Source organism: Calliopsis andreniformis, chromosome 2 (genome assembly GCF_051401765.1).
Source record: "Calliopsis andreniformis isolate RMS-2024a chromosome 2, iyCalAndr_principal, whole genome shotgun sequence".
Lineage (NCBI taxonomy): Eukaryota > Metazoa > Arthropoda > Insecta > Hymenoptera > Andrenidae > Calliopsis > Calliopsis andreniformis.
The window spans coordinates 8963914-8981866 of NC_135063.1; the positions used below are offsets into that span (position 1 = coordinate 8963914).

At 33.3% G+C, this 17953-nt stretch overlaps 3 protein-coding genes across 6 annotated transcripts; 1 reads left to right on the forward strand and 2 right to left on the reverse strand.

Moving 5' to 3' along the window:
- Nucleotides 1-964: 964 nt before the first annotated feature.
- Dtwd2 (DTW domain containing 2) lies at nt 965-2322 on the forward strand. Its single transcript, XM_076387188.1, has 5 exons — nt 965-1113; nt 1253-1414; nt 1485-1665; nt 1726-1928; nt 1993-2322. Exons 1-5 carry the CDS (start codon nt 1028-1030, stop codon nt 2120-2122), a joined length of 762 nt encoding a protein of 253 aa, XP_076243303.1. The 5' UTR covers nt 965-1027; the 3' UTR covers nt 2123-2322.
- Nucleotides 2292-5081, reverse strand: Art7 (arginine methyltransferase 7). Of its 4 annotated transcripts, none has more exons than XM_076387159.1 (9): nt 4823-5081; nt 4590-4739; nt 4274-4495; nt 3975-4207; nt 3779-3908; nt 3495-3721; nt 2861-3413; nt 2636-2796; nt 2292-2560 (listed from the first exon to the last, which is right to left on the reverse strand). In XM_076387159.1, the coding sequence occupies exons 1-9, from the start codon at nt 4994-4996 to the stop codon at nt 2311-2313; spliced, it is 2100 nt and encodes a 699-aa protein (XP_076243274.1). In that variant the 5' UTR covers nt 4997-5081; the 3' UTR covers nt 2292-2310. The 4 variants fall into 4 exon arrangements, with proteins under 4 accessions (XP_076243274.1, XP_076243268.1, XP_076243282.1 ...); XM_076387153.1 differs by having other exon boundaries at nt 2855-3413; nt 4823-5033; XM_076387167.1 differs by lacking the exon at nt 4823-5081 and having other exon boundaries at nt 2855-3413; nt 4274-4507; nt 4590-4741.
- A 2422-nt stretch (nt 5082-7503) lies between these two features.
- Nucleotides 7504-17775, reverse strand: LOC143187456 (sodium-dependent neutral amino acid transporter B(0)AT3). The gene is made up of 14 exons (XM_076391676.1): nt 17727-17775; nt 15947-16214; nt 15546-15741; nt 15236-15351; nt 15034-15141; nt 14863-14946; nt 14473-14634; nt 14254-14364; nt 13581-13782; nt 13303-13505; nt 13021-13222; nt 12719-12878; nt 12380-12643; nt 7504-12245 (listed from the first exon to the last, which is right to left on the reverse strand). Exons 2-14 carry the CDS (start codon nt 16130-16132, stop codon nt 12050-12052), a joined length of 2190 nt encoding a protein of 729 aa, XP_076247791.1. The 5' UTR covers nt 16133-16214; nt 17727-17775; the 3' UTR covers nt 7504-12049.
- Between the last annotated feature and the right edge of the window lie 178 nt (nt 17776-17953).

Genomic DNA, 17953 nt, shown 5'->3' on the forward strand with positions numbered 1-17953 from the left:
TGGCTTTACGAATTATATACTACTCAACGACTCAACCACTAAAGTCGGTAAAGTTAATAAATTCGAAATTTATTATAGTTCAGGAAGACCAAAGATCAAGGCTGGCTAGTTCAAGAGTTAGTCCAAGGGTCAGATCAATAAATATAAAAGAATTTATTTTAATGAAATAAATTTTTCGATGATGGAAATTACAAGATTAATTAAACAAAAAATTTTTTATGAGAAATTGAAACTTTCTATCAAATAACACCTATTGTTAATAACAACCAAATTATTAATATTTATAATTGCTAAATAATGTTCCCTATTCAGCAAAATTTTATACTTCCCGCAACGTTTATTTATGTGTTATATTTTTAATAAAAATACTTGTTGGCTATCAAATATTGTATTGTTCGTAAAGCTATTTCGTTGTATAGAAATAACTTTATTTCAGATATTTGGAATGATAATTATAACAGATATTTGAAAATGATTTAGTGAGGAACACCGTTGCGATTGAAATATGAAATTTTATATTCGTAATTGATAAAACAATAACTTTTATATATAAATTTTGAAAGAATGAAGCATAATATATCATTAGGTATACCTATATTCTCCTGTCCACAGTTTTTACTAACTTTTTCTTGAAAAAATGAGGAGTAAACGTGAATCACAGGCACCCTCCAAGACGCTTTGCTTTATAACGATATCTCGCAAATCTTGCTTGCGATTCTCGAATGTAATTCCTGCGCACGCATCGATTATCGATTCGAACAAGCAAAGCGCGAAATTTAAATTTTAATCATTCGTTAGAATAAAAGCATAAAAACACTTTCTATAATAAAAATACAACTATAACATATAATTTACTGACTTCCTTATTGCTATTTAATATTGAAAAAATAATATACTATCTATCTGTTATTTCATTTATACTTACACGATTACTGTAGCTTCATTATTAGCACATACTGTTTATTATGCATGCACTTCTATCGTCTATTGTGATTCAATTCTTTTTTTGTTTTCATTATTCAAAATTATGACGAATGAAGAAACAGTATGGCAAGAATTATCAGAAATTCCTGCTGACCCTCCAGAAACGAGAGATAAATGCACGCAGTGCAAGTAGGTGTAGAAGTATTATTAGGTTATGTCTGAATAATTCCATATGAAATAAACACTTTATTTGCTTGAGGTTTATAAAATACAATTTCTACATGCCTTAAAATAAAAATGTATTGCATGAATTATTATACATTTATAGAAGACCGGTGCCAGTATGTTGGTGTCCAGGGTTGCCGAAACACCCTCTACATCCTGCATCAAGAATAATAATTTTACAGCATCCAGCTGAAGTGAAACGTTGTTTGCGAACAGCACCAATGCTTGCACTAGGTCTTGAGCCTGGGAAATGTGTAATTTTTAGGTAATTAAATGATGAAATATCAAAAGCTAATGCTGTGGTCAAAGTAGTCTTAATATGTGTCTCTTTTCAGGGGAAAGAAATTTCCATTATCCAAACACGAAGGGCTAACAGAAGTTTTAAGTGATAAAAACACTATATTGCTGTATCCATCACCTGATGCTATAGCGCTTGATGAGCTAACTCCTGTTGGTGTTAATGGACAGAAACCATATAATCTCATCCTATTGGATGGAACTTGGCCACAAGCAAAGGTAATATCCATGATATTCCAATGTAAAAAGTAAAATTAAAGAAAAGACTATCCCTTGTAGGCAATATATCATTCAAGTCCAGCCTTATGTCTTTTACAAGCATGCAAACTAGTTGGTGTTCCAACAAGTGAATATGTTATTAGAACTCAACCAACTGAAGGTTGCTTATCTACACTTGAAACTGGTGCTTTTGCACTTTCCATCTTGGAGGGTGATCCAACATTGAAAGACAAAATGCTTGGACCGTTACATTATCTTTGCAGGCAAGTGCTTAGTATTAGAATATGAAAATATTATCTTTAGAATTAATATCTATGATAACTTTAGGTTTCAGTTAGAAAATGGTGCTGCAACTCATCAAAGTAAAGAATTTCTTATCAAACAGAAAGCTTATCCAAAACTTATAGGACGAAGACTAGCTAAGCAATTACGTATGTTACCTGATGAATCTATATAATATTTCCTGTTTGAAAGTTCAAAGTAACAAACAGAATATGAGTATTAGTTAATTGCAGGTTCATTTTATAATAAATGTTTAATTTTGATAAATATGTATAATGTTTCGTAAAAAGAAACAAACTTGATAAACAAGTGAGGTGGTTAATTTAAATACACATATTTTTATACATATTGCATTATATTATTTCATAGTTTTTTTATAAGAAAATCAAATTTCATATTTCCATGCTGAGGTACAAACTTAAACGAACATGAAAGAATGCTTTGTTGTGTAACAGTTTTTATGTCTCTAAATAAATGTACACCTTGTCTTGTAAACGGGTCCCATGATATCCGTTTTCCGGGTTGTATTTCCGTTATAGGTCCTGATGATACCGTAATCTCAGAATCTAAATGCCAATCGACCCATAATGCCACACCATTACACGATCCACATCTGAATTAAAAGGAGATATATTAATAAAAATTATTATGTATAATGTCACTTTTAAAGAGTATTTGAAACTCTTACTCTAAAATAGGAATAGTATTTGTGAGATTTATATTTGGATACTCTTTCACGTTTTGTGTTAAGTCAAATTCTTTAATAACAAAAGGTAAACTTAAAGCTTTTGCAGGATATTCCCATAATGGTTGGGCTTCTATTGGACTATCACTCTTTTCACTTGATGCCTGTAAAATATATAAAACCTTAATTTGTCTCATTTGCATTTAATATGTATTAGCTAACCTGAACGAGTTTATCGAAAATAGATAAGTCGAAACCCTCGCAGATACCAAGCGGTGCTCGTATCTTGTGTAGATCTTTAAATTCAACTACAACACCCATTATTGTTGCAGCAATTGGAATTCTCTGTACTTGAGACGAATATTTTGAAATAAGATACCAGAAGTAAAGGTTTTCCCACGGAACAATCGAAGTAACAAAGTACGGTTCGCCAAAAATTAAATTAATCATATTTTCTGGAGGCAGATCATCCATTGATTGAATGACTTCTATTCTTTCTGACAGATTATTTGCTTCTATAAACATTTCTGTACTTTTTCTCGACAGAAAATTTGTTTCCAAAATAAATATTTTTTTCGCGCCTAACTTTGAAGCCACAAGGCTTAACAAACAACCATCTGATAAACATAAACAAACTGTATCTGATGTGATTTTCTTCTCTAGCGCTTTGATATATTTTTCATTTCGTGTCTGTTCATTTAATTGCCCTATACGAGTTCTACAGTAAGCTACGTGAATACCACAACTGCAGACTGGTCTCTCACAATCTGGAACATCATAGCTGGAAATAAAAAATTATATCAGAATATCGACATAGTTAAATGAGTAATGTATTTAATACACATGTTCAACATCAACATACATTGTTTCATTTATCAATTGGAACCACAGGGAATATTCATCATGATATCCAACCAAACTAACTTCTTTGTCAACATTAACTGATGTTTCTATTGGTAAATAATAAATAGCTTGCATCCAGTGATCTCTCCAAGGTATTAAGTCTGCTATCTCTGTAAGACTTAAGCCTTTTTCTTGTAACTTTTTTGTATCAGGATGTTCCCAAACTGGTGCACAACTTAACAGAACCTATACAAAAACTATTTAGAAATAAACTTAGAGTATTCTTTCATGTTTAATCATTACCTTATTGTCTATATCCATGTTTAAATCCCACCACATAAAAACAGCTTGTGCAATACCACTTGATATTGGCTTTACATGCAAGCATATCTTTTCATCATATAGCAGAGGTGTTTTGCCAGATAAATCGAACCTAAAATATTTATTTTAGTATTCCCATAGTCTTTTAAAATTACTATAATTTCTAATATACATTTACCTAAAAATAGGTTGTGGTGGTAGTAAAGGCTTAAATGCATTATAAGGAAATTGAGTTAATTGTATATCATGTACTGCAGCTGCTCCGTAACAAGACATTACAGAGTGTGGTGTTTGTAGCATACATTCATTTTTATACTGAATTGGTTGTATTGTGTTCCAAGCATTTACAGCAGAACTTTCAACAACTTGTACCCAAACTGTAGCACTATGTGGGACTACTATACTATTTTCCTATAAAAAGATATGTTAATTTCTGTTTGGATAAGAATATATTATTTGAAAATACAATATTAGTACTTCAAGAAGATGTTCATGAGCATGGCGGAATGTAGATAGAGCTCCTTCTCCAATAAGTTCAGTGTCAAATACTTCAGTTACTAAAATATTTGCTTTTTTAATCATATCACCATTCTTTCCAACAGTCATTCTTGTGGAACGTTTATGTATTAGTCTGATCTTATCCTCAAAACCATTCTCTTGTATTATTCTAATAGCACATTTAGCCATTGGTGTAAATGCCTAATAAATAATCTTTAGGTTTCTCATTTGTAAACATATAGTCTCTAAGTTTATAAATATGTTTATAATAGCTTCCATGAAATATATTATTCACCTCGCATGCTGTTATACTATCTGCTCCACATTTAGCAGCCATCATCGACAATAAACCTGTACCGGTACCTATATCAAGTACATTAGCTTCTTCTCCAATTTTGTGTTTTCTATCAATTGCAGTTTTAAGAGCAATATAATACTTCTGATTCTACAATTACAGTGAAACTTCTCTTATTTTTGGAAAAACTGATAAAATGGAAAATAATTAAAAATACAATTTAATGTACTAACTCTTTCATGATCATGCAGCATATCAGCGAATGCTGATCTAGCAACCTCTTGATGATAATCATAGTTTTCATCTTTTTCCTCCCAAGAAACAGTTCCAGTTAAAGGATTCAAACATTGAGTAAAAATACTCATTCTTCGAGTAAAAGTTAGATGATTTAAAAAAAACCTAAGCATATACTTTAAACAAGTTTATTAAGTTATAGAAACTTAATATCTATTACTTAAATAACAAAGAAACACATGTATGAAATAAGTAGATATGGAATACTTAGAAATTGATTTACCAATAACTTTATTTAAATAAAATATAAATTAAACAATAGGAAATAGAACTTTATTTTGTTTTCGAATTACGACAAATGTAAACCAGAGGAGGATGTAGCACGTGTAATTGTTATGGCATATTATGAGTACATAGATGGACTTTTCAGAAAATAATTCATTGTATTAACACAATAGACATATAAATGTATTACAGAAAAAAGTTAAAAGTAACTTTTTTCAACGAGTTATATTATCATTTATTTATCACGTCAAATAATATATAATAATTTGTAACACTTATGGAAATATTGTAACTATCTAGTGATAACACCTCAGGGTTACACCCTAAAATTCAAGGGATTAAATCACATGAATATTTGTTAAATAGATATTTAACTACTTTTTTAAATTTAGAATAAAAGTGAGTAAAAAAGTGAAATCAAGAATTGTTTTATTCCCAAATTACAAATTATTTGCATAAATTTAATTCTTACAAATCTCTAAAGGTATATACATTTTTTTCATGTTGGTATGCCTAGCAGCGCCCTCAATCGGTGGAGTTGCGAAACATTCAAATTAGTACGAAGATGCTGTACTATTCGTAATTACAATTAAAATTGGAAACGAAAGGTAAATCAGTTCTATATTATACAATTATCACTTCTGTAGCCAAAGTATTTCTAGACTATTCATTTTATCTATAAATTGCACGATACATTGAAAATCTAGACCAAGTAAATTGAAATATGCACAATTGGTTTAAGAGAATTGGTTAAAAGAGGAATTCTAAATAGTTTAGTCAGTCGACCGTGAATTTGTACATTTGTTTATCGATTCTGTGTTCATTTGGCCTGTCTTCGTTAATACATATTAAAATGATACCAAATATAGTTTTTATATGCTGGTATTTTCTTGAGTACACATTCTTGTGGACAGCATATTTCTCTTATTATCTAGTACGTTCTCTGTCGCCATCTAGAAATCATTTCGTTAATCTGTTAAACTGAACAACGACAGGAACATCATTTGTTTAGTGGTAGTTGAAGTGTTCGGACGCTTTGCAAACTGCAAAGATTAAGACGTATGTAATTTACGTATTAAATCTCTTTTAATCAATATTATTACTTTCATTTGCTTTGCATTAATAATTCTATCAAGTATTAATACAATTCTGATTAGAAATTTGCTAAACATTAAGAACTATCATTTTCTACAATATATTTAAAAATAAATTGTTGGTTAGTCGCGACAAATTTATAATTATCGGAATTTATTTGTTTCTAAATTAAATTTCTTTTTTGTTTAGATTATAAATTGAAACTAAAGCCACAAGAATTAGCGCCAAAGTGAAACCGACGCCATGACACATGACGATCGCTTCAAACGAATTTTCGCAGAGAATTTGAATTCAAGGAAACCTAGAAATGGTAAGTTTTACGCATATAGATAATTGATTGTATTTCTATTGTTTTTCATTGTGTTTTTATTGAAAATGTATTGACCCTAAACATCAATACGAGTTTAGAATGGATAGAATTAAAGTTCCATCGTTCTCTCTTTACAAAAATCTTAAACTAATAAGCCAAAGACATGAATGGAAAATAAGTGTAGGAATTAAAAGAATTAATTGGATTCATTTTCTTTTGATATCTTCATTCGATGGTTATCTAAAACATATGAGGTTATAGAACAATTAGATATTAAACCATAAACGATAATAAAGAAGGGCTAATTATCATTAGGGATAGAGTGAAGCAGGATACATAAAAATAGGGGGAAGAGGGGGAGGGTATACACAAAATGAGGGAAATATAAAAAAAAGGCAAGATACATGTATAATAGGGGCAACAAAAAAAGTAAATTGAAAATTTGAGCAAAAACTTAGCGGTGAACCTGGATGACCAGTGGTCATCTACCTGCTGCCCACTGGTCAGGGCAGGAGGGAGAGAGAGGAGGGAAGGGGTCAGATGTCCAGGGTGGTCCTGGGCCCAGGGGTCCCTCAGGTGGATCCCGAGGAGGGTCCGCACCTGCCTGAGGACCCGCGGTGAGTGAGACACTCGTGCTCCTGCAGGGGTATTTATACTCTCCCAGGGAAAATGGGGAACCAATTAAAGAGGTTCTTCAAGTGGTAGGAATTTCGAGATTGAGACTAATATCCTTTATCTATGCGATTAGATATGTAATGATGGTTACAATCTGTTATATATGTTCGGAAATATTAAATCAATCATACAATTTTAATGTTTTTCATTTATCATAAAAACTATTTTTGGTGGTTGAGACGAGTAAGAAACAGCGACCATCTATACTCTAAATTCTAGAGAAATAATTATAATAGAAAAGTGCATTTCTCAATTAAAGTTTCTAATGAAAAAAGTTATTAAAATAGACAAGGCTTAAATAATAACTCATCCATGTTCACGCACGGTATTTATTTTAACATTCAACTGACAACAATATATATATGTACAGTTTTACGTATACGTAATATCAGTGTATATATACTCATTGTATTTATATATTTATATATTTATATAATTGTAACATTAGCTACCGTTCGCCCCTCACTGTATCTTACTTATTATTGCGCAAGCTACGTCGACGTTGGCTATCTCTGGTACGATGTATCGTTAATAAAATTTTAATAACGCGATTCATCACTGAAAACTAACTTTACACCCTCTACACTCGTCGTGTCTTGTCGAATGTACAACCTTCTTGTGTCACGCTTTCAATTGCATTTTGAATTATTGGATGGACACGCGACACTTCGTACATACTTATCAACAATCGAACCCATTAAAAATAATATAATATTAATAAAATTAACGAATAAAATATAATGAAGTTGGAACTTACAAAGTTATAAGTTACTGACACTTCGTTAACTATTTCTTTTCACTTCAATTGATATATCAATATGTGAAATAATGTTGATTGTTTAAGCTAGGTTTGGGACCATTTAATTAATTTAATATTTCAATATTACATAGGTATTCAAATAAATATAACGAACAAATTTATATATTTGAACTCCATTGCCGAATTACACGTTATGTTTATTAATTATATTATTTATAATTATATACCTATGTTTTTACAATATAACTGAATACAGGTCAAATGAACAATTAGTCCCAACCTTTGTATAAACATCGATTGAGCACGAAAGAATTATAAATTAGATGATTTAGCGTATGAAATGTATATAATGCGCTACTTCGACAAATTCTTAAATTTTGAGCAAAAAGAACACGAACAATGTACCATACTTTGCATTCTTATTTAAAGTAATGAATCTAATAACACACTTCTTGCCACAGTGGAATTAAAAATTTGTAATAGTTCATTGGAAAAACAAAATTGAAGCTCAATATCTAGTAGTTGCAAGTTTTCATTATTACATTGATCAAAAAATTCAAAACTCTTTATCATATTAATTTTTAATTGAACTTCTTATGTATTGTTCATGATTTCCATAACTATCTTTCATGACTAACGAGCCCCTTGTTTGGTTCTATCTGTATAATACTTAATAGAAAAATTCAGTAACATTTTTCAATAAACTTAATATTTCTTTCACTATGTGGCACAGAGTTTGTTACCAATATTTATTTCGATCATATATTACCTTCTTCAAATTAATCATGTTGACTCCAATTTAATACTTTTCCATTGTTGGAATCATTTTTGTTGTTTATATCAACAAGCATTAATACTAGACGTTACGTACAAATTAATGTCAAATTATTAAAAATCGCAGTAAAAATAAAATCGAGCAATCGTAGCATACTGTATACACTAACGCAGCCACTCATGGCTCGAATTTCCAATTATTTATGCGAAAAAGAAAATTCACTCGAATGGATTATTGTCTGATGCATTTATGCACGTTTCGCATGAGCGTACGAAACACATGATGAAAGAAAAATTTGTACTATTCATTGCAAGAGAGATTCTTCATGTTTCACGAACAGGCTTCCGCCCCTCGCTGTTATTGTCGGTTTACAGTTTAAAAGACACTTCTCAACAGTTATTTACAGCTCCGCTACATTATACTTATACATAACCATAATATGCGAGTATAAGTAAATCACTAATCGCTCGGGAGCAACATAATTAATTCTAGGGCAATCGTTAAGTCGATAAGAGGATCTTATAACAAGTATCATATATACTATCAACGACTGTTTATGCTATATGTATATTATAGTATATATTAATTCTGTATTAAATCACTCTTATGTTATCATAGTTTAGCACCTTCTTGATAAACGAAACCGATCTATGTGAACGAATAGAGTGAACAAGTAGAATCTGTGACTATACTTTACTGAAGACAAAGACAAACTTATTTTTACTGACGTTGCTAGATCTAGCCTTGATGTTGTACATACGTGAGTTCTATCGTTCCTTCTCGTCCATTTTTCACTTAAAGTTCCGTGGAAGTATGAAAGGTTCGTAATTCGTTAGAAAGAAGTGAGACCATACCCAAAAGCGCGCATACAAAATAGAGAGCTCCGAAGTAGAAATAGACGCCCATTACATTGCATCTCGCTACTGCTCTAGTCTCTGTTTATTAGACGATTCGATTTATCGAAGGAATAGGATCACGCGTTCATCCTTCGTGTCGAGTACCCAATTTCAACGATAGTTAATCGAAATTCCTATGCTTACAAGTTTTTATTGTCTGTTTTAATTTTTTCCTTTTTTTAAATAGACGCACGTCAAACAATCTCCATTGTTTTTTCCTTTTTCTTTTACACCAATCCCTTCGCAGTGTAAAATTTCTCTAAAATATACCCTATCTTACGCAAGTTATAACTTAACATATAAAGTGTTAAACATTAATGTACAATTAAGATCTCAGAATAGGAGAAAATGAAATATCGTTCTATTCCTTCGATCGACATGCACCAACCATCGAGTTCGTAGGCCTCTGTGAATGTGCAAATAGTGCAGTGCAAAACGTTCACCTTATTGTCGAATTAATTTCAATTTGCGTTTATTGTCTTGCGATTTCCCGCCCTCGAGTCTTAAGAATTTTTTTATTGTCCTTATACGTTAGGGTGCTCGCCCGAAGTCGTACGAGTCGCACGTTAAAATTGCAAATAAACGGAAGTCTGATATATCGTTTTGATATGCGTTCGTACCATTCCCCGTTTTCGCTCATATTTATTCTATTTTTAATTTAATAAAACTATGGGGCTGGTTAATGGTCATGTTCAGATCATATTGTTTTATAAATTTCGTAATTATCGATAAAATAATAAATTTAAAAATAGTATGAGTACTCTAATTTTTCTCAGTATAACAAATATTCAAAGTTAATCAATCTGATATTAATTATCTAGGATTTACTGTAAACTGTAATCAATAAATGACTTTTTTAAAAGATCTGCATTAGAACTTAATCATTCAAACAATTTTGTAGAAATTTTACAAAATGAATAAATTTTTTTAAAGAAATTAATAATATTATAAAGTCTGTATGTGACCATTAGCCCATTCTATGCCACGCCTGCTGATCAATTCTCTCCATTTTTCAAACACACCGTTCTCATTAAAAACAAAGCCCCTAAATTCGACAAGAAGATATGTAAATTTCGATAAAACAATCGATATTGGAAATGTATCCATATATCGTGAAACATTACAGATGGCTAAGTTTAATCAGGGACATTGATATGACATAATCACAATCGCTTCGTTTCACTCTCTGCTATGTATCTCTTAAAAATTTTGTACACGACTTTGTACTAATTCGTAAAAGCTATAAGATTTACGAGAATTAATCAGCAAACGAAATTAAAATAAATGTAACGATATGAAAACGTTCTTTTTATGCCCATTGGACGGCTCCTACTCTAATTTTACACTTCGCGTTATTTACGATCGCTAAGCAGTAAACGTATCATGTTTCTAATTTCACGGTTATCCTAAATTTATTTTCTTAATTATTTGCGATTTGTCACGAAGTTTCAAATTGAATTTCCCGAATACGTATTGCAAATGCTATGATGACGTGTTATATAATTTTTACATATATGATACATCTCTTAAATGACTTTGAATATTATGATATAATTTACAAAACACTGTTGAGCAGTAATACTGATTGTTTTTGTATTTTTTGCAATTGCTTGTTGCTGAATATTGTTTCTTAAATATTTCCTTTTTTGTTTATTGCTTTCCAATTCCTTTGTGTTGTCATAAATGGAGAAAAATATAAAGCTCAATCGATGGAACGTCATATCAGTGCAACAAATTTATAACGAAGAGAAAATTGAACTGATGTGATCCTTGAAATCCAAGACATCTGAGATGTATCCTATACAATATATTTTTGTAAGCGAAGAAACTGCAAGTTTAAATCGAAAATACAAACTCCGTAAATTCACGTACATATGTAGATAGAACTTACAGTCTCTTATTTATTTCTATCCAATTTGCTTGATTCTTCGCGTCTTCTTGGAAGTTTTTTATTTATTGAAAATGTCTGCGAATGTTTAACGCTTCCTACTTACCTTCTGAGTTAATATTGACATATATGCGCATCGTCAAATGGTTCAGAGACTCGAAAAACAGCAGTGAGATACGGTCAAGAATCGAAAGGAACGATTTCCCTGAACTACCCTTGCCATTCCTGTTTCAATTTAAATTCGTTCTGTCTTCGTTATCCAATAATTCGTTTAGAAAGAAATTGTTTCACAAACATTACGATGTAAACGTCACCCGAATAATTGACACGATATATCTTCTATACGTTCTATAAAAGTAAGGATGGAAAAAATGTCAAGTATCGGCTTGAAAGTGCAATAAAAAATGGGTCGCGTGAGACCTAGTTGCATTTAAATTAAGCGCTAACACTTGAAATACTTGTGTCAGGTAAAAAAATGCAGTTTTTCGGTCTATGAACCATTTAAACACATATTATTCAAATATGAACGATGACACCCATTCCTAGGTGAGGTCCTCATCGTCGTCACTAGGACCCCCAGTTGGGCAGCAAAGCCCCTCTGATCCATCACTTCTTATGCAGAATAACAGTGTTTCGGCGGGCGTCACTTCGTGTGGCATGATTCCATGACATTCCTTCAAATCAGCCGCTGGGAACCAGGCTTTCTCGTTATCTTCGATTATGAGTATTCCGAAAAGTCTGAAGGAAGGAATCAATAACAGAAAAATTAAAACATTTTTGAAATTAGTAATAACTGTTTCTAATACTGAAGGAAATCAATTTAAACTTGACTAGTCTGAACTTAAAATCAGCTCAAAGTAAAAAAGTCCTACCTGCATATGGCAACAGTAGGAATCCAAAGAACAGACGCGAGAATGAGAACACCAATGAGGACCAAGGCCCACACAGGCCACTCGTGCTTTTCCGTGACACCTTTGCTGGCAACCCAAGCTGGATATCCGCTCCCATCGACGATGATCTCCACGATGGAGGCAATTAGAATACTCAGCATAGCCATTGGGCTGAGGTATTTCCAACAGATTAGCCAATAGAGGCCTGGACGGTTGCCAGTCATCAATTCGATATCGTCGGCAAATCTGAGAACAATACCAGACAGGCTTCAGATAATCTCGAAACTAATAGGAATGGTCGTCACAAATGGATTTGCATACCTTTTTAGACCGTATACGTATGACACCGCGATGCATTCGAAGAAGGCAATAATCAGGAGAGGAAAATTGCCGCTGAAGTTATCGAACAAAACGAAGACGTAGCTACCAGCACCGTGGGCGAAGGCCATAGATATACAGCAACAAACCAAACAGATACCACCTAATATGTGGATAGAATCAAGATATGAAATATATGTGGATCTTGGTGTAAGATGGTAGATTAAAGTGGGATTTTACTGTTTATGAATTACAAATAATTGTAATAATAATGTCTTTGAGTCTCACTGATCTGCCATTCCTACCTGTAAGAATTTCCTTCCGCAAATTTGGAAACAGTTTCATATCCACGATACTCGTGACGACCCCTTCAAGAGTGCCAAACTGGGAGTCAATGCCTAATGTGAATAACATGAGGAAGAATAACACGGACCAGAATTGGGCGCCAGGGAACTGATTTATTGCTTCAGTAAAGATGATGAATGCTAAACCCGTGCCTGAAGCTGACTGTAATGATAAATAAAAATAACAGAAGTAAATAATAGTTGAGAAAGAAGGTCCTGCATATCACAAAATATGCAATTTACATTATCCAATTCCTTTTCAAGATCGCATTCAGGTAGTTCTGGCATAACTAAATTGTCTAGCGTTCCATTCCCCGAGGTGACATTCAAAAGTGTACCACTGATTGGTATCTCATCTGGTATTTTATCTACATTCCCAAAAATGTTTATAAGAGTCGTGTTCCTTTCCGCTAGACAGTGTTCGTAGACCATGGTAGCCTTAAATCCTGTGAATTATATATATGAGTATGTACACTATTTTTAGTGTTGCAAAATGAATGATGAAGAAAAGGAATAATTACCAATGATAGAAAACACGACGATTCCCGCAAACATCGATGTAAAACAGTTTGTTAGGCTGACCATAATGGCGTCTCGGTAACAATTATTGTTCACTGGGTTGTACGACGAGAATGCTATCAATCCACCGAATGCCAAGCCAAGGGAAAAGAATATCTGCGTACCAGCTTCTAACCATACCACTGGGTCCATTATTTTCCACCACTAAAGGAATTGAGTTATTAATGTAAAGACTGATAGAGTAAATCTTACGAGAGCAGATTTGGTGATAAGGCATAAAAAATGGTGATTCTCTATGAAAAATTAAATGGTGTTTTATTTTTGAGAAAATTAATTCTGTATTAATTTTGATACAGTCTTAAGTACTTGTTGAATATACACAGGTTATTGGAAAGGAGTACTTCTACTTTGAAGTAGATAAAGTCAGTGGTCAGACTTACCCTGCGTACTTCTCGACCACTTAAAATTGTACTTCAGTGCAGTCGTGCTTGGTCCAAATTGAAATTTAACTTTCTCGAAAATGGAGTACAATTTAAAAAAATATTATTGCATATTTTTTATTTATTTTTTCATAAAATCATCACTTGTACAACTAATTTTAGAATACTGTGTATATTTGATGGTATCATGTGTAAGAATTTGAAATCTTATGCAAACTGTACATATATATATTACCTTTGGAGTGAAAAGATGGCGAAGACCGTCAGACATTCCTGTTAAAGTGACACCACGAAAAAAGAAAATGATCAGAACGATGTATGGAAATGTGGCAGTCACGTACACGACCTATAAAGGAGAATTCATTTTATAAAGTTGCTTGAACTGGCAATTCAACTTTGTATAATTCCCTATTGTGGAATCATGCAATCGACATTGAATACTTTAAAAGAATACCTTCCCTGAAGACGCAATTCCCTTGATCATGCACATGTAGACAAGGATCCAAGCGACCACCAGTGCTAAAGCGATTTTCCAGTTGAACACTTCCGGACTGTTGATATCGTCAGAGATTATCAAAGTTGTACGATACCAAAAGTATTGGGTAGGACTGCTAATCTGAAGAATAAATGCTGCTCATAATTTAAGTATTTTAATTATTTTCAATTTCAAAAGAAACTGAGAATTTGTAACGTAACCAGAGCCGAGAATAACCAAACTGGGCCAGAATGCACATAGGCAGTGGGAGGGGTTGAACTCTTTGGGGAGTTGAGGTTTTTAGAAGAATAGCGAAGGGAACACGTTTGAGAACCAGTACTTAATGCACATTAAATTTATTAATCTTACCACACATTCTGGCTCAGGAGCGTACGATCCGTTCTGGAAATATACATTGGGGCACTCTGCCCATGGTAGCTGCGATTGAAAACTCTGCAAATGGATTTTTTTATTAGTGAATCGATGGAATTTTGGTATCTATTTTTGTATTTTTGTATTAGTAATCAGTCAGTTACTTACTTGAACGAAATAAAAGAGGCACCAAGCGATGATAGTGTTGTAATACAGAGCTACGTTAAAGGAAACTACGGCGCTGCTTACTCCAATGCCACCCATATATGGAGAAACCTGTTGTAAAAATGATATATCGCTTGTAACATGTGTACGTAAATTTGTTTTGATATCAACGCAATGCTATTGTATACAATCGTGTGACAGTCACCTGATTCCAAACACCGATAGCACCCTTTCGTAATCTCTGGCCAATTGCCAATTCCAGATAAAATATGGGTATACCCTCGATAGCCAACATTACAAAGTACGGGATTAAAAATGCACCTGTGTTTGAAAACATTAGCAGGTGAGAAACAGTTGACAGATAATTTGACAATTTATGCAAATGCAACAATGAACTATTGTTAAATTGTTTCATTGCTGGGCCATATATTTTGTGAACAGATCAAATTGTAAAATACCTTAGGTTTTATAACATAAGTATTTTAAGTTGCCTATTTGAAGGGACAATTACGTACCTCCACCATTTTTCTGAGCGAGATATGGAAATCTCCACACATTCCCAAGTCCCACGGCATATCCCACGGTTGCTAGTAGAAAAGTTAGCTTACTATCCCAATTTTCTCTTTCATCCTCCCCCGCTTCCGGTCGAAAAATTGTTTTCCCCTCGTTACTTCCGAGTTTGCTACCCCCGCCCCCATTCGTTGGTTTACTCTGCAACGTAGGAAAAGGTCATGCAAAAAATCTGTGAATGAGAGTGAATCTTCAATACTGATCCAATTACAAAACAATATATAGAAGAATAATAAATTGCAGTAAATATAATTCTCAGATCCATTCATTTGGATTTTGAATAATTTTATAGTGAAGTGTCATTTAGAAATTGATTCATTTTTGTAATTAATATGTTCATGTTTACCTTAGTGTTAGGACTGGAGTCTTCAAAGGCTGCGTTAGTGGCCCCGTAATTGGCAGTAGCGATAGTCTTCTTATTGTCCACCACTAATCTTCCTCTCATTTCCTTCATCTCAAGCTTGTCCACGCTTTTTTGGGGCTTTAAGTCGCGCGAACTTTGCCGCCGAACGAGATGCGCCGTGTTCGCCATTCTGCCTTTTTGTCGAGCGACCACGGTTCTCTTCCTTTGCAAAGATCAAACAGAAATACTACACGCGCCTATGGACTCCATCCTAATGAGAACAAAATCATTCCAACCGTGAATATTCATTGTCAGAATATTGCTAGTAGGATGTAGGTACGAATAGCTCTTTGGTAATGTTCGTATAATTAATGATGAAGTAATTACAGATTAATTAAAGAATACTACTGTATTAGATTATCCTTTGAAATATAGTCGTTTTGAAACATAGAGAAATTTCAAATTTATATAATAATTCACATTTAATTAAACTACTTATAATTACAAGTGAAAACTGAACCACAATATGTACTTAATAGCTTCTGTTGTACAATCTTTATTACATATTCATTACTCCTCCAAAAATTTCAAAAGTCAGAGAGCATATATTTTTCTCATTAAATATGAAAAGGTCACACCACCTCATTCTTTTCACGTGCACACTGACATTTGACCTTTTGAATTTACAACAAAAATCGAAAGACAACATTCATTACAGAATTCAGCAATAATTCTAAAGTTTTTAGTTAAAATTTGCAATATCTTAAAATATTCACTCTGCTTTATAACAGATAGATTTTGAGACCACATGTAATGATATTACAGTGTTTCAATAAATCTGTAGAAATATATGTTACCATATAAAACTAAGTCACAAAAATGGAATATACAGATATCGGAATGTTTGAAGTAAACAATAGGTGATGAAGGGATATGTGTATAGTGAGTAGCACGCGATGCCTCCACCCGCTTAAACACTCATACCTCCAAGAAAAGTACTAGGAAGAAATGTCTTTACAATTATACTCGAACCTGCTACCGTCACCCTTTTTTCATCGATAGAACAGCCAAGGAAGAGAGAGAGATGTTTGCCTTTCGGCTTTACTACGGCCCTGACCTCCTACGTGAGAGATCTCATAAGAGCAAATCAAGAATCGTACAATATTCCTCAAGCACAATTGCATCGAAACTCGTTACATCAAAATTATTTGGTCCATAGCATAACGCAGCGACCACTAAATGCTACTTTAACATTTTTCTCTTCTAACCCAAGGTACCAATTTTATGAATAAAAATTAACTCAAAGAACAAACACAAAGCAACGAAAGAAAAAAACAGAATATTTCCATTGGACACTATCTTGTAAAATAAAATCAAATAAACTGTCGACGACAAATCACGAGATATTCGATAACATATTGGGCGGCAATTTTACACGAGTGACATGTACTATAACTACTTTTCCCATTGACGTCACGAGCACATCAATCAAATAGCATTTCTCGTTCCAGAAACATTTTCAACAGCAACTTTTCGAGCAGTGTTCTTCGAACATTTAACGTTCCATTCATTCACCAATTACTTCGAATGTTAGTGAAATTTAAGACAGTTGACAGTGAAGGTACGTGGGAATTCAAATGTGGAAATAGGAATTGTATCGTCACCGCGGGATGGTCGCCTAGAAGAAGAACGGAGGACAAGTCCCGCACAGATTTGCGATCGAATTGACAAAAAGACGATACGTTGTTTAGTCACGATTTATCGTTGCAAGTTCGTAACTGACCTGTTGGGGTGAGACAAAGAAACGCGCGAGGGCCTCCTTATGGTTCGAGGGACAGTTAGCTACTGTGGCACCCTCTACTACGATGGTAACTTTTGAAATCACAATATCCGACGGAATCAATAGCAGGCGCCGGCGCCCCAATGCCTCGGTGTCCTACAGACCGGAATATGCGTGAACCCTTTTTGTCAAGGAAGAGATTGGTCGATGATCGGCGAACCGAGCGCAAA